The 25622-nt window shown below is 42.1% G+C and overlaps 1 protein-coding gene across 2 annotated transcripts; it reads left to right on the top strand.

Annotated features, from left to right (window-relative positions):
- Positions 1-308: 308 nt before the first annotated feature.
- LOC139386139 (von Willebrand factor A domain-containing protein 5A-like) lies at positions 309-24964 on the top strand. 2 transcript variants are annotated; one of them, XM_071131582.1, is made up of 19 exons: positions 309-494; positions 7697-7747; positions 9901-10103; positions 10811-11033; positions 11373-11548; positions 11739-11853; positions 12070-12245; positions 12505-12593; positions 12751-12895; positions 15844-15923; positions 16256-16370; positions 16527-16685; positions 16902-17005; positions 19179-19396; positions 19906-20043; positions 21188-21235; positions 22253-22410; positions 23182-23305; positions 23578-24964. In XM_071131582.1, exons 2-19 carry the CDS (start codon positions 7705-7707, stop codon positions 23655-23657), a joined length of 2394 nt encoding a protein of 797 aa, XP_070987683.1. In that variant the 5' UTR covers positions 309-494; positions 7697-7704; the 3' UTR covers positions 23658-24964. The 2 variants fall into 2 exon arrangements, with proteins under 2 accessions (XP_070987683.1, XP_070987684.1); XM_071131583.1 differs by having other exon boundaries at positions 324-494; positions 19906-20007.
- The last annotated feature ends 658 nt before the right edge of the window (positions 24965-25622 follow it).

Below are 25622 nucleotides of genomic sequence, written 5' to 3'. Positions count from 1 at the left end.
TTAGGTATGATGAGTAGGCTAGAAGACCCCATTAACGTATTTTTAAGCCTAATATGGGCAGCGGAATGTGGCGACACCATACTTCACTCTGAGTAGATAACCAATGAATTGACTAGCCATAAACACGATAACCATACAGATATGTTCAGTGTTCAGTCCATTGACGAATTGCTATAGCCAATAGAAATAAATGTCTAATAATACGTTTAAAGCATTATAAGGTCGTAAAAACCCGCGCTACAGACACAAAAACAACGATTGGTTAAATGGCGCATTGTGTCTTTTCACCAATGGTAAGGAAGATAGCAGGCGTGACTATGAACACTGGCCAATGAGTTGATTGCGCAATGTTTTCTATTGACGTTAATCTTTATAAACCAGGAAGAAGTAGCCTACTCGGATATTAATGCTACACGAACGTTGAAACGGTGTGATTTTATCTCCAGGACCAGTAAAAGGAAACCATTGAAAACTAGCCTATCACATATGTCAAGGTAATACGTTACATGAATGCGTCGTTTATAGGATGATTCGCCTATTTATGAGAAAGCATTCGGGTTCTCAAAATATTGTACATTTTATCAGACATTTCGAAATGACGTATTACCTACTTTGCTTATGATTGTCGGTGGCAAGAAATAGCCATTCAATTCGATATCATCCACATATCACACTCTCCTTATTTTTTGGATGTTTGTTTTAGGTTACTTGAATAGACGCAATGACTGTGCAGAGCAACAAGCAAAGACCACGCCTCAGGGTCTGTTCAGGAGTGCAGAACGTTCAGAAATCGGTCATGTTGAGGAGACCGGGGGCAATTGTGTGTTTTTAAAAATGTATTCTAATCCGCAGAGACCACTTGAACTAATCCTGTAATTTTTGTATATTAAACACTGGGTGTACTTGGTTTATCCTCAGAGTGTACTTGAAGACTCATGAGACCATATGCTAACTGGTAAAATGCACTTCTGGGGGTTCTTCCGTGGTACTCTGGACAGAATAAAATGTTCTTGTTGGTACATTAACCGAAAGAGGTTGGGAAACCACTGCTCTACTTGACATCAAGGCTATTTTACATGTATTATTTGTATAATTCATACCATCTTAATTAAAGTTAAAATCACTTGTACTCATAATTTGGCTGCTTGGCTCAGGATCATTGTATTACTGTGCTACAATTGCCCCCAACCCTAACAGTCATGACGGAACCTGATGTGCCTAGCAAGAGACAGTAATAGTCACATGCCATTCATGTCAATGTTTATCCAACATATAGTTTGAATTGTTGGATGTTAATGCTCAGGACCGTACAATAAGAATGCAAATGAAATACCTGACCTCCAAGTGGCAGGTCGGCCTACCTCCTGACATTATTGACTATTGCATTCCATCCTATTTCACTAGTTCACCAGAGATTACACTGGCTGGACAGATATTGACGTTATTGCATCAGGCTGCTGTGATTTCATTATTTGTTGTTCACAATAACTTCAGGCTTGGAAATGTCCATTTTTACACACAGCATCTGTTGTATGAGGAATTACTGTCTGTTCTGGAAAGACCAGTATTGTGTTACTGTACAAAGCAATGTTTTATCAGCAACCAGCAGTGCTGGCGCATGATCAACCAGGGCTCGATACTGCGACCAGAACAGTTGTATTTGTGACCATTTGACTTGGCAGTGCGACACACATTTTGAATTGGTCACAATTCTGCAAATGAGAAATGTACCTGGTCACGGTAGTTTTTAGTTCACAATTTGCTTTTCAAATGTTTATTAAAATTAAATGATTTAATTAAACAGCAACGTGCAATTGACCCAAATTTAACCAACCTTCTGAAGAAGCAACAACAGCAGGGGAATTCCCCTGTCCGTGCGTGCATCAGGGCTCCACATACAGGGCTGCACAGTTAGCATAAACACTCCAGTGCAACATTGACTGTCAGTGCCAGTAAAGAAGGTTCTTGTGATAATGCTGTTTTAATCTAGGCTATATAATTTATTATTAATCACAAGTGCGTTGCACACATATAAATCAGAGATCATCAACTATATTCAGCCACGGCCAATATTTTTCTTGAGTGGATGGTCGTGGACCATAACATAATTACAAATAATTTGTAGACTGCATATTGACCGCAAGAATCCCAAATATATTTGACTAAAACAATCATTTGAAACCTTGCATACATTTGTGTACAATCACTTGGGTTTCTCTATTATGCGTGGAAATACTTGGGATGTCCAAAATAAAAATCACTTGGAGCTCATTTCCTGGTGTTTTTACAGTTTTATATCCAACAATTAAAAATATATTTAAAAATGAACATTTAAGTTAGGGAACCCTGCAATAGTCTCTCTGGAATAGAGAATGCACAGCTTTCAAACGGTTGGTTGTTGAGTGGCGTTGAAAGTGTTATAAAGTGTTGGTTGAATATTTGCAATGCCAAATTCAGTCAACGGAATAAGCCTACCTTAAATTATATTTTGGCCTTGAAAAGCAATTGAAGTTATGGTAGCATATTTAGAAGTTCTACTGCTCCAATATAATTATTCTGTGATTTTATTTCAGATCAGTTTATATGATAGATATTGCCGCTTTCATTTTGTTTCCCACTGTGTCAATTGAAGGGTGTTGCGCTAGTCTGTTGTGCTTGTTGAGGTAAAACCACGTGCGGTTATTATGAGCAAGGCATCAGATGTTTGTTTCAACTTGGTTTTCCATACAAGTGCCTTGACTGTCTCCATGTCACCCCTGTTGATGAGGATGGAGTCTTGTCCAGCCTGGTTCCTCCTGAAGTCCACAATCAACTGCTTTATTTTGCCAATGTTGAAGGAGAGGTTGTTTACATGGTGCCACGCCATCAGAGTGCCTACCTCCTCCCAGTAGTCTGTCACGTAGTTAATGGTAATCAGGCCTACTATTGTCGTGTCGTCAGCGAACTTGATAATGGAATTGGAACTATGTTAGGCACGCAGTCGTGGGTACACAGGGAATATAGGAGGGGACTGAGGACGCACCCTTGTGGGGCCCCCGTGTTGAAAATCAATGTCAAGGAGGTAATGTTGCCTTTATTCACCGCCTGGGGGGGGACAACCCATTAGGAAGTCCAGGACCCAGTTCAGACCCAGGGCTGTCAGCTTTGTAATGAGCTTATAGGGCACTATGGTATTGAAGGCTGAGCTGTAGTCGATGAACAGCATCCTCACATATGTATCCCTTTTGTCAAGGTGGGTAAGGGCAGTGTGTATTGCAATGTCGATTGTGTCAATTTCTTTATTTTCTTTGTTTGGAGAGCATGTGTCTGGTTTCTCCGTCATGTTAAATGTGTGAACTTGCGTGCTTGAGCATGTATAGATACACCTGGCCTGCGCTCCAAAATATGGCCGGCCACACCTATTCTTTAGAAGTGCCTGATTTGGGATGTTCATGTCTGTTCACGTTTGATAACTCAATGGGGAGGCTGCATTTGAGCCTAGGAGAACCCACATGTGCTTTGTATGGTAAGGATAGTTTTTTTTTCCTGATAAGAGGCCATTTTCTTTTTGAATGCTCACATTTTGAAGTCAGAAGTTTGTAAATATAAATTAATTGTACATTTATCACCATCACCAGCGCTGTGAAAATAAATCCAATATTCATTTGCACCTCTATCTGCCTGACTACTGCAAAATCTTTGTCCTTATGACTGCTACAAGGTCCCTATTTTACAGCAGTATGCTGTCTATTTAGTCAGGCAATGCCCACATTATTCTGACATATTTAGAATGTAAAAAATAATCATCTGAATGTCAATTCATAATGCCATTGGGTAGGCCTGTTAAAACATGTTATCCTTACGGTGGTAATATATATATATATATATATATAAAAATATATATAATTCTATTGGCTATTAAAACAAGTTACATTTTTAAATGTAGGTCCTTGTAAATTACAATTCAGTGCTTGAAAAAGTCCTTTTAAAATTGTATTGTTAATGTCTGTGTAAACCCTTCGTTGTGGCTACTTGCTCAGTCCACAAATGAAAGATCAAATCACCTGCTATTGAAATTATGCACTCGTCATTCGCTTCCCTGTCACAATTTTACTCGGGCACAAGGGCATGCTGATTTAAAAGATGGCTTGTCATTATTAGGCAGGTTCTATATGGAATTCAGGCTCATTATGGAACACAGGCCAGGTCATTGTCAATTATAAAAAGTGAGACCAAATCATGTGCTTTGTGAAACAACTGAAAAAGTTGGTGTAGAGAAATGTTCCCTCTAAAGTGCGCAGAAGGTATAAAGTACCTGTCAAAAGTTTGGACACACCTGCTCATTCAAGGGTTTGTCTTTATTTGTACTATTTTCTACATTGTAGAATAAAAGTGAAGACATCACAACTATGAAATAATCATGTTGCAACCAAAAGTGTTAAACAAATCAAACTATATTTTATATTTGAGACTCTTCAAAGTAGCCACCCTTTGCCTTGATGACAGCTTTGCACACGCTTGGCATTCTCTCAACCAGCACCTGGAATGCATTTCAATTAACAGGTGTGGGATTTCTTTCCTTCTTAATGCGTTTGAGCCAATCAGTTGTGTTGTGACAAGGTAGGGGTGGTATACAGAATATGGTCCTATTTGGCAAGAACAGCTCAAATAAGCAAAAAGAAACGACAGTCCATCATTACTTTAAGACATGAAGGTCAGTCTATCTGGAACATTTCAAAAACTTTGAAAGTATCTTCAAGCGCTATGATGACACTGGCTCTCATGAGGACCGCCACAGGAAAGGAAGACCCAGAGTTACATCTGCTCCAGAGGATACGTTCATTAGTGTTACCAGCCTCAGAAATTGCAGCCCAAATAAATGCTTCACAGAGTACAAGTAACAGACACATCTCAACATCAACTGTTCAGAGGAGACTGCACGAATCAGGCCTTCATGGTCGAATTACTGCAAAGAAACCACTTCTTGAGGACACCAATAAGAAGAGACTTACTTGGGCCAAGAAACAAGATCAATGGACATTCGACCGGTGGAAATCTGTCTTTTGGTCTGACGAGTCCAAATTGTATATTTTTGGTTCCAACCGCCATGTCTTTGTGAGACGCAGAGTAGGTGAACAGATTATCTCTGCATGTGTGGTTCCCACCGTGAATCATGGAGGAGGAAGTGTGATGGTGTGTGGGTGCTTTGCTGGTGACACTGTCTGTGATTCATTTAGAGTTCAAGGCACACTTAACCAGCATGGCCACCACAGCATTCTGCAGTGATATGCCATCCCATCTGGTTTGCGCTTAGTGGGAGTATCATTTTGTTTTTCAACAGGACATTGACCAAACACACCTCCAGGCTGTGTAAGGGCTATTTGATCAAGAAGGAGAGTGATGAAGTGCTGCATCAGATGACCTGGCCTCCTCAATCACCTGACCTCAACCCAATTGAGATGGTTTCGCATGAGTTGGACCGCAGAGTGAAGGAAAAGCAGCCAACAAGTGCTCAGTATATGTGGGAACTCCTTCAAGACTGTTGAAAAAGCATTCCAGGTGAAGCTGGTTGAGGGAATGTCAAGAGTGTGGAAAGCTGTCATCAAGTCAACGGGTGGCTACTTTAACTATCTCAAATATAAAATGTATTTTAATTTGTTGAACACTTTTGTTACATGATTTCATATGTGCTATTTCATAGTTTTGATGTCTTCACTATTATTCTACAATGTAGAACATAGTAAAAATAAAGGAAAACCCTTGAATGAGTAGGTGTGTCCAAACTTTTCACTGGTACTGTATATCATCCCATGTATAGAACCACAAGATTAAACTTCACTCAACTTTCTAGAGTTTTCCCTGTTAGTCCTTTTGTGACTAGGGGGCAGTATTTTCATTTTTGGAAAAATAACGTTCCCGTAGTAAACGGGATATTTTGTCAGGACAAGATGCTAGCATATGCATATAATTGACAGCTTAGGATAGAAAACCAATATTGTCTGTGAGTATAACAGAACTGATGTTGCAGGCGAAAGCCTGAGAAAAATCCAATCCGGAAGTGCCTCATGTTTTGAAAGCGCTGCGTTCCAATGCGTCCCTATTGAGCAGTGAATGGGCTATCAACCAGATTACTTTTTCTCCGTATTCCCAAAGGTGTCTACAGCATTGTGATGTAGTTTTACACATTTATGTTGGAGAATACCCGTAAGCGGCTACATTGCGCAAGTGGTCACCTGATGCTCCCAGAGTGATTCTCGCGAAAAATACAGAGGTAGCCATTATTCCAATCGGTCCTACTGAAAAACCAATTGTCCCGGTGGATATATTATCGAATAGATATTTGAAAAACACCTTGAGGATTTATTATGAACCACGTTTGCCATGTTTCTGTCGATATTATGGAGCTAATTTGGAATATTTTTCGGCGTTTTCGTGACTGCAATTTCCGGGTGATTTCTCAGCCAAACGTGAAGAACAAACAGAGCTATTTCGCCTACAAAAATTATAAACGATTTAATTTGATTGCTTTTCTGATTTCCATGACCAAGTTACCTGCTGCTAGCTGGACAAAATGCTATGCTAGGCCATCGATAAACTTACACAAATGCTTGTCTAGCTTTGGCTGTAAAAGCATATTTTGAAAATCTGAGATGACAGGGTGATTAACAAAAGGCTAAGCTGTGTCTCAATATATTTCACTTGTGATTTTCATGAATAGGAATATTTTCTAGGAATATTTATGTCCGTTGCGTTATGCTAATTAGTGTCAGTCGATGAGTACGCTCATGCGGGATGGGGAGTCACTTTTAACACTGTCAACCTTTCCCTTTACTGTGTCAATTGTGATTGAATCAACACAATATTACCCACTATCAATTCAACATAACGAAACAAAAAAAACTACGCAAGAGATTGTCATATGAAGAATTCAATAGAGTAGGATTCTATTGCGCACAACTGAGCCCATACTTTACACCAAACGGTGCAGCATAACTAATCAGAGCTGCAGTTGGCCTATATGCAAATAGACCATTGCCATATTTGGATCTGTGCCATTTACTTTGAACTGGACTGTGTTTACAGCTGTGGTCTTGAGTAGATGCGCTTGTTTGGAGATCAAAGCGAGAGCAGCATGTAGCCACGTGTGCACATTTAGTTCATATCCTTTTCTAGTTAGTGAGTTATTAGCCCAGTTATAGATCATTTTTAGTCAGCAATAGGGAGTGATTTCTTCCTGCCAGAGCACAAACCATGTACATGAGACAGGCTTGAATACGCTAAGTAGCCAATAGGCACAGGTTAGCATAATTTGTCTGATTCTCTGTAATAATGGTTTGGGAATAATAATGCATTATATTTTGAAAAGTGGTTTCTTGCATCGAAATAACACAACATATTTTGTCACCTCCTTGTCTGAAGGACAAGTGGATAAACAGGTTAATGTCAAGCTCTGCATGTTTTAAGTCTCATGGAATGAAGCCTACATTGAACACCACTCATTGGCTGCTACTGTAGGCCGAATGATAAAACAGCTATGTCCATGTTAAAATGTTATGAGATAAATTTTTGCATTGTTTTTGATGGTAGGCCACTCTGGTATACCTACATAATGATCAAATAGCCACAGTAGCCTACTTGGCCACACATGGCAATTAACTTCATTAAAGTAACAGGCCGGTAAAAGGACAATGATATGACACCTGACTTCTCCATACAGGAGCCAAAATGGTGACCTGCTGTGGATTGGTAACTGTCAAGAATGAACCAGGTACGGTTTGAAAGCAGACATGATTGTTTACTTCCAGTGTCTGTTTCTCTTCCTTTTTTATGAAATAAATACTTCAGAACATTTCACCACATTTACAGTTGAAGTCGGAAGTTTACATACACTTAGTTTGGAGTTATTAAAACTTGTTTTTCAACCACGCCACAAATGTCTTGTTTACAAACTATAGTTTTGGAAAGTCAGTTAGGACATCTACTTTGTGCATGACACAATCACAGAAGTGCACAAACAAACAAACAAAGTAAATATGGTTACAAGAAATGATATGGGAATGTGCCCTAGTGGGCTAAAACGGCATCGCGGCTTGTTAGACAAAAGGGGAGTGGGGGTCAGATGAGAAGTCACTAAAGAGTTGATAATTATAACAATTGAAATGCGAATCCTTTGCACATGAACTCTCACTCATTCGGGAACAATTGCAATCAATATATTTATTTACGCTCAGTGTGTCGTCTTGATCGCTGTTGAAAAGTTTGATTATTTTGTAGAATTGTCCGTCTCTCTCACTCTGCCATGGTTAGAATGGATAGTTCAGAGTGACATTCATTCATGTCGTAATGGATAGATGTTTCAGCGGATGTCGTTCTTCGCGTTCAATGATACCGAATTCCTAGCTGCAGACTAGTAATTCATATCAAAGATTTGTTCTTATTCTGTCGGTATCGATAGTCTAAGAGTTTAAACACGTGGTATGGTTAAAAGATTCAGCCATCTACTCAAACCTTGGCCCTCTCGTTATCGAGGTAAGCTGGTCTGCAACCTTTGTCCTCTCGTGATTGAGAGAAACATGGTATGTTGAGAAATTCTCAAGGTGGGGTTTTATTCAGAATTGCAGAAAAGGGCCTGTACCAGGATGCCTTACCTTAACTGCGCACATGGGCGGTCCTCTGATTTAGTTCAACTCAACGGGGAATTGGAGTTTCCTTCATTAAAAAGTCCAAAATCACATTACACAATTTTACAAACAGTATCATCCTCACTCATTCATCTTATACAACAATTAGATGTAAACCTCATATCTGAGGTTATTATATAAACAGTGTTATGGTAATGTGGCCGCACCGTCTACCATGAGCTTTACCAAATTGTACCAACCGGACCAGTTCGTAGCTGGATTCTTCACCGATCTTTTATACCTTCTCCGGAACATAAATGTTGTTCAGACCTTAAGTTCTGTGAGGTGGAAGAAATTCCTTTGTTCTCTATGAAAATTCACTCTGTCTCCTCATGGCCACAGTATAGAGACAATCTCCTCCAGGAATTCACGACCTCTCTGACCACAGCAGCCTAGTTGTAGGAGACAGAGATTGGGATGGTGCTCGCTGTACCCAAAGAGGGCAACGTCATGACACTTGCAAGCCGAAGAACACCATCCCAACCGTGAAGCACGGGGGTGGCAGCATCATGTTGTGGGGATGCTTTGCTGCAGGAGGGACTGGTGCACTTCACAAAATAGATGGCGTCATGAGGCAGGACAATTATGTGGATATATTGAAGCAACATCTCAAGACATCAGTCAGGAAGTTAAAGCTTGGCCGCAAATGGGTCTTCCAAATGGACAAAGACCCCAAGCATACTTCCAAAGTTGTGGCAAAATGGCTTAAGGACAACAAAGGCAAGGTATTGGAGTGGCCATCACAAAACCCTGACCTCAATCCTATAGAAACTTTGTAAGCAGAACTGAAAAAGCGTGTGTGAGCAAGGAGGCCTACAAACCTGACTCAGTTACACCAGCTCTGTCAGGAGGAATGAGACAAAATTCACCCAACTTATTGTGGGAAGCTTGTGGAAGGCTACCCAAAACGTTTCACCCAAGTTAAACAATTTAAAGGCAATGCTACCTAGTACTAATTGAGTGTATGTGTAAACTTCTGACCAACTGGGAATGTGATGAAAGAAATTACAGCTGAAATAAATAATTCTCTACTATTATTCTGACATTTCAGATTCTTAAAATGAATTGCTGATCCTAACTGACCTAAGACAGGGATTTATTACTAGGTTTAAATGTCAGGAATTTTGAAACTGAGTTTAAATGTATTTGGCTAAGGTGTATGTAAACTTCTGACTTCAACTGTATATTATTTTTCACAAAATTAAAAATCTGTTGCTCCATCCATCCCTACCTCTCTCAGTGCCTCTGAAGAGTATTGCTGTGGAAGTGAGTGTCCAGGGGCATGTGGCCACTGTGAGCTCCACTCTGCAGTATGAGAACCAGGAGCAGAGCCCTCTGGAGGCCATCTTTGTTTTCCCTCTGCCGGGAGAGGCTGCTGTCTGCAGGTTCAGCGCCAAGATAGGACAGACTGAGGTGGTGGCTGAGGTTCAGGAGAAACAGAAGGTGAGGAGAGATGACAAGTCAATAATGAGACAAATGCAACTATAGACATTTTTATGACATTTTCTGAGATCCACAAAAGTATAATTTATTGCAGGATTTGGGTTAATTTCACATTTAATACCAATCAATAACATGTTAGTACAAGTGTTGTTACTAGTGTAATTAGAGCGTTACTACACAGTTTTAAGAGAAACTTGGTATAAAATGTTACCCGGCCAGCTAACCTGGCCCCATTTCCATCATGGCAACCTAATAAGCCCTTCATTCCTAATTGGCAAATATCACTCTATTATCTGGTGTGTGGTGATCATTCTGGCACAAAATGGTTGCTGGGTACCACACATTGATGGTGGATGAGATGAGTTTCCCCCTTACTATGTAAAGTGCTTGTGGTACCTCAGTTGGTAGAAAGGCTCTATATAAATCCAATCCATGACTTATTATTATCACTTTATGGTTAACCAGCCGTCTATGACCTAGGGGCCTTCAAAAGTTATTCAGATGTTTGTTGACAGCTCTGCTCTTAGTATTAGACTTTGACCCTGTAAAACTGGTTCCCAACCTACTGCTTTGTCAAAGCGACTCTCTGTCAAACCCCATTGACCCGACTAGTGTCAGTCACACGGCACCCTCCCCTGAATGTATGCTACTGTACTATACTGTGTCAGGTTGATGATGCGTCCTTGTGTTCCTCTGTCCCTCCTCAGGCACAGCAGCAGTATGATGATGCATTGAGTTCGGGCCAGCAGGCCTTCCTATTGGAGGAGAGTGATGAGAGCCCGGACGTGTTCAAGCTGAGTGTGGGCAGTCTGCCTCCAGGGGAGAAGGCCTCTGTCAGCCTGGACTATGTGACAGAGCTGGCTGTACAGGCTGACGACGGCCTGAGGCTCTGCCTGCCCGCCGTGCTCAACCCCCGCTACCAACCCCAGGGTAAGAACATGGGCCCCTGTATAGAGACACAAACCACTAATACATCAGAGCAGTGCAAAACAAAGTAAAAACCTTGTGGGCAGCGGTGTGACTAGGAACCAGTACCTGGTCCCATAGGGCAGTGGTCTTCAGTCCTGCTATTGGAGACCCACAGAGGATGGTGCAGGCTTTCGTTACAGTCCCGTATTAATGAATGAATCATTATTGAATGAATCAAGGTCTTGGTGAGTTGTTGATGAGATGAAAGGAGTGTTAGTGTTGGGCTGGAACAAAAACATTCTAATCTGTGGGTCTCTCTCCCCTCTCTCTTCCTCTCTCCCTCACCCATCTCTCTCTAAGGGTCAGACAGTGGTAGTGGTGGCAGTGCCCAGGTGTCCTCAGTGCCCGCTGGTTCTGTCCCCTACAGTCTGTCCCTCAGTGCCCATGTGTCGTCCCCTCATCCCATCTCTAGAGTAGAGTCCAACTGTCCCCTGGACCCACTCAACTACCTCAACACAGAGAAAACCCAAGCCACGGTACTGTGTGTGTGTGTTGATATGCATGTGTAAGTGTGTTGCTTTACGTACGTACGTATGAATGTGTACACTGTGTGTATGTCTGTGTGCTTGCACTCTCACTAGCACCATAAATCATCAGAATCCTTCATAGTTGTTCAATTCCCTCTCTGACTGCTCTGCCTTCATGTGAATGTTGTTCTAACTGCAGGTCAGTCTGGCTGCAGGTCATCAGTTTGACCGGGATGTTGAGCTGTTGTTGTATTACCAAGACACCCACCAGCCTACTGCTATAGTAGAGGCAGCACAGGCTTCTGCCAAGCCAGGTGAGGGGGGGGGGGGGGGGTTGTACTCTGTTGTAGATTGGTGTATATGAGATCAATGAGTAGTCTAGTCTACTACCGTCATCCATGTTTATAGAGAGGGACGTGGTGAGACTGAAGGAGAGGCGTCTTATAGAAATGGAGAAAAACTGTTGGACACTTATTTCTTTCTCTCCTTCTTTCTCTCGTTCTCTTTCTCTCGCCCTCACCCCCCCCCAGGCTCTCTGATGGGTGACCCAGTGGTCATGCTGAGCTTGTACCCAGAGTTCCCCAAGGATGTGATGTCATCTATGACCTCACACGGGGAGTTCCTGTTCGTAGTGGATCGCTCTGGCAGCATGGAATGCTCCATGCACCTTGGGTCTGGGTCACAGGACCGTATTAGCAGTGCCAGGGTATACACACACACACACACACACACACACACACACACACACACACACACACACACACACACACACACACACACACACACACACACACACACACAGCAACCCTATTCTAGTGAATGAACAGCTCAATCTGCACAGGATTCACCACTAGGTAGTTTGGAGTTAAATCCAGTACACTGTGGTTACTCTGTACTAGTTCTTTAAGACTGTCCTATAAAGTTTATTGAAGAGTAAAGACACTTGTTGGACTTCTCTCTTGCAGGAAACTCTGCTGCTCTTGCTGAAAAGCCTGCCCATGGGCTGCTACTTCAACATCATCGGTTTTGGGTCCAGTTATGAGTCCTTCTTTCTGTGAGTGTTTTCTCCTTCCAACCCCTGTTTCAATCTTGTTTACATCTAATCATTTGCAGCAGGTAGGGGAAAGATTAAAATGTCCATGGCTTGGGTCTGTAATATGTTGTGGTGATGACCCTTTGACCTTGTGTGTGTATATCTATCTGGACGTCAGTAAGAGTGTGGAGTACAGCCAGAAGACTATGGATGAGGCTCTGCAGAAGGTGAAAGAAATGAGGGCTGACCTGGGAGGTACAGAGATCCTCCAGCCTTTAAAACATATCTACAGCCAGCCCTGCCTCCCTGACCAGCCCAGACAGGTATCTAACACACCTTACATTCCTTACAGTGCCTTAGACCGAGTGGCGCAGCAGTCTAAGGCACTGCATCTCAGTGCTAGAGGCGTCACTACATACCCTGGTTAGATTCCAGGCTGTATCACAACCGGCCGTGATTGGGAGTCCCATAGGGCGGCGCACAATTGGCCCAGCGTTGTCCAGATTAGCGTTTGGCCGGGGTAGGCCGTCATTGTAAATAAGAATTTGTTCTTATCTGACTTGCCTAGTTAAATAACAATAATAATATACACAAACACTCCCACAGAGAAATGTCTGTACTTTCTGTAACAATGCTTCCATTGTAACAGAACCTCATGCGTTGCTTTACTGTGGGTTATACAATGACAGCAGGGATGATGTTTTTCGTCAGCTGTCCAGCCAAAATGATAGTTAAAATGATCTAGATGAAAATAATAAATTGTGTGCAATGTTATCAGGTAACAATAATGGAAATGCCTTTGCTAAAGCCTGCCACTGTATCCTCCAACAGACATTTCTTTGGAAGTTTCTGAATGTCCTTTTATCTACTTTAGTTTATGCATACGTGTATAGATGACGCAATGTATAACGACTGTTACCCAAAATACAGATGATGTATTTTTGATGATGCCAAAGGAACCACTGTACCATGTTTGACTAGGTTTGTTTTTTAGTGTCTCAACTATCTGAGTGGTCAACAAAAATCTGTCAGTTATTGTATCATTGTGGAGTGGCATTTGAATATTTTTTTCTAATCATCTCACTCATTGGCCTTCTATATACCTTACACACACACACACACACACACAGTGATTCATACAGGTTCCTCTTGAAACACCTGAAACTCCTCCCACCTTTCCATGTGTAACACGCAGGATATGAACCCTGGTCTCCAACGGGAGCAACCAATGTCTTAGACCATGAGGGAATTCCCTTTTAGGTTTTGGGCATGTTTAGTTAGAGTAACACCCTAGCAAACATTGTATTTTGAGTGTGGTATTTACAGTAACACGCCTGGCTTACTGGGAGACCAAATAGACCTGTGTTTTTGGTTACTAAGGAAACATTCTCAGTATTAGTGCTGCACGTACATTATTTAACGTTGACACATCAACATACCCGCTGTTACAAATCCCTTTGGCTCTAGTCTAGGGGGGATGGCAACGAGACCCGTAACATAACTCATGCAAATTATAACAGTGAAAAAGTAACAGTGAGAACGGACAACCACAGACAACTTAAATCTACCGTCAAACAGTCATGGTTTATTTGGTAAACACACGGTAAAGGGGGGGGGGGGGGGGGTCAGAAAAAGGGACTGAGCTGGACCCAAGGAAAGAAACAAATATCCAAAAACACCCCTAAGCTAGACTAGCCTACTTCAATACAGCTAACTATCCAAAAATACAGTGGGTGGTCCACCCAGTTCTAACTAGTGTTCTTAGACAAAGTATTCCTATGGGTAGTGTATGCCCATGGGCGACTTGTCTAAGTACCCCCTTTTCCCACCATCAAACAAACAGTCAAACACCATAACAAAAACAATCAAAAGCTACGTTAAAATCAGGGGACCACTCAAATGATCTAGCCGGACTGAGCAAATCGGTCAATAGAGCAACTACAGCAGAGACATTTTTACAGAAACTACGGTAGTAGCCAACCATCCCTAAAAAGCGGCGTAGCTCTCGTCTGGTGGTAGGTGTGGGAAATGCAGTTATAGTTATGATGTACCATCAGATTTATGAACCAGAATGCAAGGAGAACTCCAAGGGCTTGAACTTGGCATAGCCACGTCATTCTCCAACAAATATCTCACTTCATCCCTCATGATCTTCCTCTTAATAGCGTTGATACGATATGGGTGTTGCTTGATAGGGGCAGCATTTCCAACATTAATGTCATGTTCCAACACGTTGGTGCGAGTAGGAACGTCATTAAAGAGACATGGAAAACTGTGTAGTAGCCTCACAATATCGTCGGCCTGTCCGTCCGTTAAATGAACCAGACCTGACTGGAGAGACAGCAGCATTTCTGAGTTGGGCAATTTAATGCACTGCTGCTGAGTATTGCACAACTCTAATCCATCTCCATCAACATCATTAATATGACAGCCCACTATCATAGCAGTAGAAGCAGAGGAGACAGCAGTACCTTCCGCTGTTTTTGAACTATCTACCTGGGTGATGGGTCGGGTGTGGTATGCTTTTTTTTTACCTTTATTTTACTAGGCAAGTCAATAGAACAAATTTTATTTTCAATGAGGGCCTAGGAACAGTGGGTTAACTGCCTGTTCAGGGGCAGAACGACAGATTTGTACCTTGTCAGCTCAGGGATTCGAACTTGCAACCTTTCGGTTACTAGTCCAACGCTCTAACCACTAGGCTACCCTGCCTGCTTTCAACATGTTAATGTGGCACACTCGATACTTGCGTTTCGATCAGGAGTTTGAAATACATAATCAGTTTCACTTAATTTCTTTTCAATGAAATACGGACCAGAGAAACGAGCTGATAGTGAAGATCCTGGAACAGGCAAAAACACCAGTACTTGGTCACCTGGCTGTAGTGGATGAGAAACAGCCTGGTTATCATAATGTATTTTCATACTCCTCTGTGAGGGAGAAAGAGAACAACAGCATTTGGAGCTCAAAATGCGCCAGATGGAACTGAAGGCAGAGACCGCGAGGCTAGCCTCCATTCCTGCTGTGCCTGTTAGTGAGGCGTCCTCACCAGCTGTCTTCCAACACTTTTGATATTAGTAGGCAGATTGCCTTAGTACCTTTGTTCAGAGAGTCGGAGGTTGACTCCTATTTTTGTGTATTTGAGCGTATAGCCGTAGCATTGAAATGGCCTGAAGAGGTATGGTGCCTATTACTTCAATGTAAATGAACTGGTAAAGCCCAAGAGGTTTTGTCAGTGCTATCTCCGTAACACCCGCTCTGTCCTCCACAGCTCTTCTTGTTCACTGACGGTGAGGTGGGGAACACCAAGGAAGTCCTGGATCTGGTGAAGACGAATGCCGGTTCTCACAGGTGGGCCCACAAGCACTGTTTCCCCTATCATTACCTAGTTGGGGCAGAGATCCCATAGCTAGCTCTGTCACCTCCCACCTGAAAGAATTGGAGTAACTGGTTTTAATAGAGTTTGTTACAGAACCCATTGCACCTGTCTGGAAAGTAAAGGTCTAAACACTGGTCTTTTTGACTCAAAAGATGAATTGTAAAACCAAATCTAAAGTAAACCTACCCAACCTGTCTGTGTTTTCAGTCACCCCACGAGGACAAGAAAATGATACAAGTGATATGGATTTATTTTGGTATTTGATAACAACAATAATAGTGATTCCTGGGTGTGTCCCTGTCAGGTGTTTCTCCTTTGGGATCGGGGAGGGGGCCAGCACTGCTCTCATTTCTGGAGTGGCCAAGCAGGCCAGAGGGCACGCACAGTTTATCACAGGACAGGACAGGATGCAGCCCAAAGTAAGAGAGCTTATCAGTGTGTGTGCATGTGTAAATTGAGGGCTGTATTGGTTATAAACATTTATCACCTTCCTTATTCTCTCTTGTTTTATCTCTTTCCTTTTTTTTAATGACATTTTTTACCACTCTCCCACCTCCTTAACACTCATCCCTCAGGCGATGCAGTCTCTCCGGTTTGCCCTGCAGCCAGCTGTGGTGGACATCTCAGTCAAGTGGAATGTCCCAAAGGAGGTGTCTGTCACCCCTCTGTCTCCACCAATCAGAGTGCTCTTCCAGGGCCAAAGGGCACTTCTGTATGCCCAGCTCACTGGGGAGGTGAGGACTCTGCCTTCTACTGTTATGAATGTTAATATTGTTTAACATACAATTTGTCAATGTTCAAATGACACTGGTAAGGTCATAACTTATTTGTAAGACAATTATATTTTGGGTCACGGTCCACGTGTTTCACTCAACCCTGTATTTCCTTGTTTTCTTTCTCTCGTTCTGTCTGTCTCTTTCTCGCTCTCTCTCATTCTCTCCCCCGCTCAGAGCTCGGGGGACACAGAGGGCTCGGTGACAGTGAAGTACAGTCTGGCCAAGCAGCCTGTTGAGAACCAGCTGAGCTTCAGTCTTAAGCCTACAGAGGACACTGGGTAAAAACAACACTGCAGGCCTTGGTCAGATGCATTTTAAGGGAATGTGCCACTATTTACAGGCAACACTGCCATGACACTCCATTACTAGAAACTGTTCCAGCACTTCAAATGCATTTCAGCTATGTAGTATGGTTTGAGATATATATATATATATATATATATATATATATATATATATATATATATATATATATATATATACATATATACACAGTGCCTTGCGAAAGTATTCGGCCCCCTTGAACTTTGCGACCTTTTGCCACATTTCAGGCTTCAAACATAAAGATATAAAACTGTTTTTTTTTGTGAAGAATCAACAACAAGTGGGACACAATCATGAAGTGGGACGACATTTATTGGATATTTCAAACTTTTTTAACAAATCAAAAACTGAAAAATTGGGCGTGCAAAATTATTCAGCCCCCTTAAGTTAATACTTTGTAGCGCCACCTTTTGCTGCGATTACAGCTGTAAGTCGCTTGGGGTATGTCTCTATCAGTTTTTCACATCGAGAGACTGAAATTTTTTCCCATTCCTCCTTGCAAAACAGCTCGAGCTCAGTGAGGTTGGATGGAGAGCATTTGTGAACAGCAGTTTTCAGTTCTTTCCACAGATTCTCGATTGGATTCAGGTCTGGACTTTGACTTGGCCATTCTAACACCTGGATATGTTTATTATTGAACCATTCCATTGTAGATTTTGCTTTATGTTTTGGATCATTGTCTTGTTGGAAGACAAATCTCCGTCCCAGTCTCAGGTCTTTTGCAGACTCCATCAGGTTTTCTTCCAGAATGGTCCTGTATTTGGCTCCATCCATCTTCCCATCAATTTTAACCATCTTCCCTGTCCCTGCTGAAGAAAAGCAGGCCCAAACCATGATGCTGCCACCACCATGTTTGACAGTGGGGATGGTGTGTTCAGGGTGATGAGCTGTGTTGCTTTTACGCCAAACATAACGTTTTGCATTGTTGCCAAAAAGTTCATCTGGTTTCATCTGACCAGAGCACCTTCTTCCACATGTTTGGTGTGTCTCCCAGGTGGCTTGTGGCAAACTTTAAACAACCCTTTTTATGGATATCTTTAAGAAATGGCTTTCTTCTTGCCACTCTTCCATAAAGGCCAGATTTGTGCAATATACGACTGATTGTTGTCCTATGGACAGAGTCTCCCACCTCAGCTGTAGATCTCTGCAGTTCATCCAGAGTGATCATGGGCCTCTTGGCTGCATCTCTGATCAGTCTTCTCCTTGTATGAGCTGAAAGTTTAGAGGGACGGCCAGGTCTTGGTAGATTTGCAGTGGTCTGATACTCCTTCCATTTCAATATTATCGCTTGCACAGTGCTCCTTGGGATGTTTAAAGCTTGGGAAATCTTTTTGTATCCAAATCCGGCTTTAAACTTCTTCACAACAGTATCTCGGACCTGCCTGGTGTGTTCCTTGTTCTTCATGATGCTCTCTGCGCTTTTAACGGACCTCTGAGACTATCACAGTGCAGGTGCATTTATACGGAGACTTGATTACACACAGGTGGATTGTATTTATCATCATTAGTCATTTAGGTCAACATTGGATCATTCAGAGATCCTCACTGAACTTCTGGAGAGAGTTTGCTGCACTGAAAGTAAAGGGGCTGAATAATTTTGCACGCCCAATTTTTCAGTTTTTGATATGTTAAAAAAGTTTGAAATATCCAATAAATGTCGTTCCACTTCATGATTGTGTCCCACTTGTTGTTGATTCTTCACAAAAAAATACAGTTTTATATCTTTGTTTGAAGCCTGAAATGTGGCAAAAGGTCGCAAAGTTCAAGGGGGCCGAATACTTTCGCAAGGCACTGTGTATATATATAGTACTGTAGGTACCCCCATCTTATCATCGACCCTCCAACTTCCCCACTCCACCGTCTTGATCTCTATATCCCTCCTCTCCCCCACTCCACCATCTTAATCTCTCTATCCCTCCTCTCCCCCACTCCACCATCTTAATCTCTCTATCCCTCCTCTCCCCCACTCCACCATCTTAATCTCTCTATCCCTCCTCTCCCCCACTCCACCATCTTAATCTCTCTATCCCTCCTCTCCCCCACTCCACCATCTTAATCTCTATATCCCTCTAACTCTTCTCTCTCTTGCTCTTTCCTCTAATTCTTCTCTCTATCCCTCCTCTCCAGAATGACCGTCCACAGGCTGGGTGCTCGAACCCTAATCCAATCCCTGGAGGTGGAAGAGAGGGAGCAGGATGGTGGGAAGGAGGGAGTGAAAGAGAAGGTGATAGAGCTCAGCGTCCAATCAGGAGTGAGCAGTGCCTTTACTGCCTTCATCGCTATCCACAAAGGAGATGGAGAGGCCCTGCAAGGACAGCTGCTACGCAGACATGTCCCCACACCAAGTGAGTGAGTGTTTGTGTGACGGGGAGAGGCCCTGCAAGGACAGCTGCTACGCAGACATGTCCCCACACCAAGTAAGTGAGTGTTTGTGTGACGGGGAGAGGCCCTGCAAGGACAGCTGCTACGCAGACATGTCCCCACACCAAGTGAGTGAGTGTTTGTGTGACGGTGAGAGGCCCTGCAAGGACAGCTGCTACGCAGACATGTCCCCACACCAAGTGAGTGAGTGTTTGTGTGACGGGGAGAGGCCCTGCAAGGACAGCTGCTACGCAGACATGTCCCCACACCAAGTGAGTGAGTGTTTGTGTGACGGGGAGAGGCTGTGCAAGGAAATTATTTTATGCAGATATGTAAACGACGCTAAATAAATGGTAACCGCGAGCTGAAATGTCTCAATCTGTGCCCCCTGCACGTGTAAGACAGAAACCTCATAGTTTAGTCATTAATGAGTTTGGTGCGTGTACCTTCATGTTTGTAACCCAGTGACCTGTGTTTTTCCCTTCTTTCTCAGTGTTGTATCACAGCTCCATGCCCATGATGCAGTCGTGTGCTATGGCTCAGCGCAGCCCCATGGTGATGGCGTGTAGTCTGCAGATGAATATGAGTGCCCCAGGCAAGTTAAAGTTGAGCAAAAAGAGTAAACGTAAAGGTCAGCACCGAGTTTATTTATTTAAAAAACAAGTTACATGTCTCCATTTCAATATGCTTACGTATCACTATTATGAGTTAATACTAAACCCTGTTAATATGATCCCTGTTCATTTGTATTTAGATTGTGATCTTATGGGTTCATGTTTAAAGTCTGCATGTTTTGATGAAACTACATGTTTTATTCATTTCAGGGTTCATTTAAATAATTCAGTTTTACAAAATGTGTTTTGACACATTTCATAACTTTTACAGAAATGTTGGAATCAACATGGTTCATGTTGAATTATACTGAACAAAAATATAAAATGCAACATGCAACAATTTTAATAGATTTTACGGAGTTACAGTTCATATGAGGAAACCAGTCAATTTACATGAATCCATTAGGTCCTAATATATTGATTTTACATGACTGGGAATATAGATATGCATCTGTTGGTCACAGATACCTTTAAAAAAATGGGCCTTAGGATATCATCACGGTATTTTTGTGCATTCAAATTGCCATCGATAAAATGCATTTGTGTTCGTTGTCCGAACTGTAACGTATGCCTGCCCGTACCATAACCCCACCGCCACCATGGGGCACTCTGTTCACAACGTTGACATCAGCAAACCACTCACCCACACAACGCCATACACATGGTCTGCAGGTTGAGGCCGTTTTGACGTACTGCCAAATTTTCTTAAAAGGCGTTGGAGGTGGCTTATGGTAGAGAAGTTAACATTCAATTATCTGGCAACAGCTCTGGTGGACATTCCTGCAGTCAGCATGACAATTGCATGCTCCCTCAACTTGAGACATCTGTGGTGTTGTATGAAAAAACTGCACATTTATTGTCCCCAACACAATATCATGCTGTTTAATCAGCTTCTTGATATGCCACACCTGTCAAGTGGATGGATTATCTTGGCAAAGGAGAAATGCCAATTTGTGCACAACATTTTATTTGAGCTTACCGAAAATTTCCGTCATCTTTTATTTCAGCTCATGAAACCAACACTTTACATGTTACGTTTATATTTTTGTTCAGTGTATTTTGGGTAGAAGTACTGTAATGTTGAATTGTGTTCTTTTAATAGATAGACTTTTGTTTGTGGGAATGTACGACACAACATAAACAATTTACATTGGGTTTCAGCTTTGGATGCTTTACAAGAATTCGGCTATGACGACAACTGTTCTGAAGGTAATTTTTTTAATTAAATTTTTATTTCACCTTTATTTAACCAGGTAGGCTAGTTGAGAACAAGTTCTCATTTGCAACTGCGACCTGGCCAAGATAAAGCGTAGCAATTCGACACATACAACAACACAGAGTTACACATGGAATAAACAAAACATACAGTCAATAATACAGTAGAACAAAAGAAAACAAAACGTCTATATACAGTGAGTGCAAATGAGGTAAGTTAAGGAAATAAATAGGCCATGGTGGCGAAGTAATTACAATATAGCAATTAAACACTGGAATGGTAGATCGGCAGAAGATGAATGTGCAGGTAGAGATACTGGGGTGCAAAGGAGCAAAATAAATAACAGTATGTGGATGAGGTAGGTAGATAGCCCATCTGTAAACAGCCAATCTATGTACAGGTTCAGTGATCTGTAAGCTGCTCTGACAGCTGGTGCTTAAAGCTAGTGAGGGAGATGTGAGTCTCAAGCTTCAGAGATTTTTGCAATTCGTTCCAGTCATGGGCAGCAGAGAACTGGAATGAAAGGCAGCCAAAGGAGGAATTGGCTTTGGGGGTGACCAGTGAGATATATCTGCTGGAGCGCGTGCTACGAGTGGGTGCTGCTATGGTGACCAGTGAGCTGAGATAAGGCAGGGCTTTACCTAGCAGAGACTTGTAGACTGCATCCAGTTTGTTGAGTAGAGTGTTGGAGGCTATTTTATAGATGACATCACCGAAGTCGAGGATCGGTAGGATGGTCAGTTTTACGAGGGTTAAGGTTTATGTCTGTGTTAACCTAATTCCAAATACCTGTTATTCAAGGAATTGTAACACTGTTTGATGCTCCTCAGTGTTCTATTTATTGTGATTGTATTACACACAGCACAAGGATTTTACCGCAACTGTTAGGATTCCGGTTAGGGTGACCCAGTTAGCCACTGATGCTATAATGGAACAGTTAAGGTATTAGGTATGTAATCATTTAGATCATCTGTAACCGTTCTAACCATTATGTTGTCCAATCCCATTAGACTTTGACTCTCCAGCCCCAACCTCTAAGCCTGTGAGGGACCCTCTCCTCCAGCTGATCTCCCTTCAGAAGGCCTCTGGTTCCTGGGTCCTAGAGGCAGCATTGGCTGAGGTGCTGGTGAAGACAGAGGAGGAGGTGTCCAAGCCAAAGCCTGCACAGGTGGGTCCACAGAAATAAACTGAGATGCCAGGGTTTTTCTTTGTTTTTTACTATTTTCTACATTTTAGAATAATAGACAAGACATAAACACTATGAAATAACATATATGGAATCATGTAGTAATCATATGTGTTAAACAAATCAAAATATATTTTAAATTCTTCTAAGTAGCCACCCAGCTTTTCTTGCCATAATATGGACTTGGTCTTTTACCAAATAGGGCTGTATTCTGTATACCACCCCTACCATGTCACAACACAACTGATTTGGCTCAAACTCAATAAGAAGGAAAGAAAATCAACAATTTAAATAGGCTCACCTGTTCATTGAAATGCATTCCAGGTGACAACCTCATGAAGCTGGTTGAGAGAATGCCAAGAGTGTGCAAAGCTGTCATCAAGGCAAAGGGTGGCTACTTTGAAGAATCTCAAAAACAAATCAAAATATATGTTTAACTTTTTAGGTTACTACATGATTCCATGTGTTATTCCATAGTTTTGATGTCTTCACTATTATTCTATTTTATGTGGAACATAGTAATGAAGAGGTGTGTCCAAACTTTTGACTGATACTGTGTATTGTGAGTATGCTGCAAGATGATGCACTCACAGAGTATCTGCACGTGCGCTCTATAGAAGGACCATCAGCTCTGGACAAAGGCTTGATGAACATTGAATTGAATGTCCCCATGATACCCATGTCTCAGTGTCCTTATTTTCTGTTTTTCTCTCAATCTGTCTGTCTCTCTCTCTCACTCTCTTCCTCACTCAGGTGGACCAGGAGGTGTGGGCCACGGTTCTAGCCCTGGTATGGCTCTATGGTTTCAAGATGGAGGCTCAGGAGGAGTGGCAGTTTCTGGCCATGAAGGCAGTATCATGGATCCAGGCTCAGAAAGGTAGCTATAGCTTACACTATAGTCCTGGCAACTCTTGTCCTTCTGCCCTGATTGGAAAGAAAATGTTTAGGTGAAAGCAATTTCCTAGTAGGAATCTACCATACTGTATTACTTAAATTACAAATATATTTACATTTTGAATATAATCATTCACAATACAATGTTGGTGGTATTTTGTCTTCAAACAAGTGTTGAAGATACATTTTGCCCATCCTTGCCAACATGATGCCACAGTATAATGATGCCTGTCCTGGTGATGTTGTGTGTTTCAGTGGCCAGTGTGTCTGAGTGTGTCCAGGCTGGAAACACCCTTCTGGGTTGCCAAGTGCAGAAAGACACCCTGGGGCTCTGACATGTTCACCCTCCCAGTCCTCAATCTGTCCCCCTTACGCCTGCTACTCTACCTGGGGTGAGATTTTCACACAAACCTGCCTGCTCCTAGTCCCCTACTCCAAGCAAACTGGTGGAGCTAGCAACTGTATCTGCCTAAACAAGCCTAATTATCAACGTCTTGCCTATATCGCCGATTGTCATTTACTGGACACTTATGTATCTCAATGTATTGGTTGTTATTAACATATCAACATTCATCTACGTGTGACGTATACAGCTAAACTTGTTTAGACTTTGCTTTGGTTATCAATTCCATATAGACTACTGGAAACAATGTGTATGCAGTACTTGTCATCACTAACCAAAATGCTTGGTAAAAGGCCTTATTATTGTATGTATGCATTATCCACGTATATGAGGCCAAATGCATGCAGGGAGAAGTTGTGGATAATATGAAAAGCCAGATGAGTGCCTATCTGGGTGCCTTTACTGTGTGATCATGTAACACTGTCTCTGTATTCATGTAATTCCTCATATACATTACCGTTCAAAAATTTGGGGTCACTTAAATATTTTCTTATTTTTTTAAAGAAAAGCACATTTTTGTCCATTTAAATAACATAAAATTGATCAGAAATACACTGGAATAACACATGGAATCATCTAGTTACCATAAAAGTGTTAAACAAATCACAATGTGAGATTCTTCAAAGTAGCCACCCTTTGCCTTGATGACAACTTTGCAAACTCTTGGCATTCTCTCAACCAGCTTCACCTGGAATGCTTTTCCAACAGTCTTGAAGGACTTCTCACATATGCTGAGCACTTATCCTCTGCAGCAGAAGTAACTCTGGGTCTTCCATTCCTGTGGTGGTCCTCATGAGAGCCAGTTTCATCATAGCGCTTGATGTTTTTTTTGCGACTGCACCCCCCACCTTGTCACAACACAGCTGATTGGCTCAAATGCATTAAGAAGGAAATAAAGTCCACAAATGAACTTTTAACAAGGCACACCTGTTCATTGAAAATTATTCCAGGTGACTACCTCATGAATCTGGTTGAGAGAATGCCAAGAGTGTGCAAAGCTGTCATCAAGGCAAAGGGTGGCGACTTTGAAGAATCTCAAATATATTTAGATTTGTTTAACACTTTTTTTTGGTTGCTACATGATTCCATATGTGTTATTTCATAGTTTTGATGTCTTCACTATTATTCTACATTGTTGAAGATAGTCAACATAAAGAAAAACCATGAATGAGTAGGTGTTCTAAAACTTTTGACAGGTATCGTATGACTTCACTTGATAAAAATGGATCATAATCTACATCTTTATTGGTCATTGTATCTATCTTCTTAATGACTCCACTCTGTTCCTTCTGCATTGAACCTACATCAGGAGTTACCAACCCCTCCTGGGGAGCCACTGGGTGACCAGCTTTTGAACATACCTGATTAATAGGGTCCATGAGGAGTGTTACAGTAGGTCCCCCTGATGAGGAAGAGTAGGCTAGAAGACGATAACTTTTAACAAACACGATATAGGCATAAGTATTTGTGTATTTTCAAATTAGCAGATTCGGCTGTTTCAGCCACACCTGTTGCTGGCAGTTGTATAAAATCGAGCAGACAGACATGCAATCTCCATAGGAAAACATTAGCAATAGAATGGCCTTACTGAAGAGCTCAGTGACATTCAGTGTGGCACCGTCATAGGATAGAGCTGCCCCAGTCAACCGTAAGTGCTGTTATTGTGAAGTGGAAATGTCTTGGAGCAGCAACAGCTCTGCCAGTAGGCCACACAAGCTCACAGAACGGAACAGGACCGCTGATGCGCTTAGCGTGTAAAAATGGTCTGTCTTCTACTGGAACAGTCGCTACTGAAATCCAAACTGCCTCAATGTCAGCACAAGAACTGTTCGTCGGGAGCTTCATGAAATGGGTTTCCATGGCCAAGCAGCCGCACACAAGCCTAAGAGCACCATGC

This window comes from Oncorhynchus clarkii, chromosome 27, assembly GCF_045791955.1.
Source record: "Oncorhynchus clarkii lewisi isolate Uvic-CL-2024 chromosome 27, UVic_Ocla_1.0, whole genome shotgun sequence".
Taxonomy (NCBI): domain Eukaryota; kingdom Metazoa; phylum Chordata; class Actinopteri; order Salmoniformes; family Salmonidae; genus Oncorhynchus; species Oncorhynchus clarkii.
The sequence above is the reverse complement of the archived record's forward strand: the minus strand, read 5'-3'. Positions and strand labels throughout refer to the sequence as shown.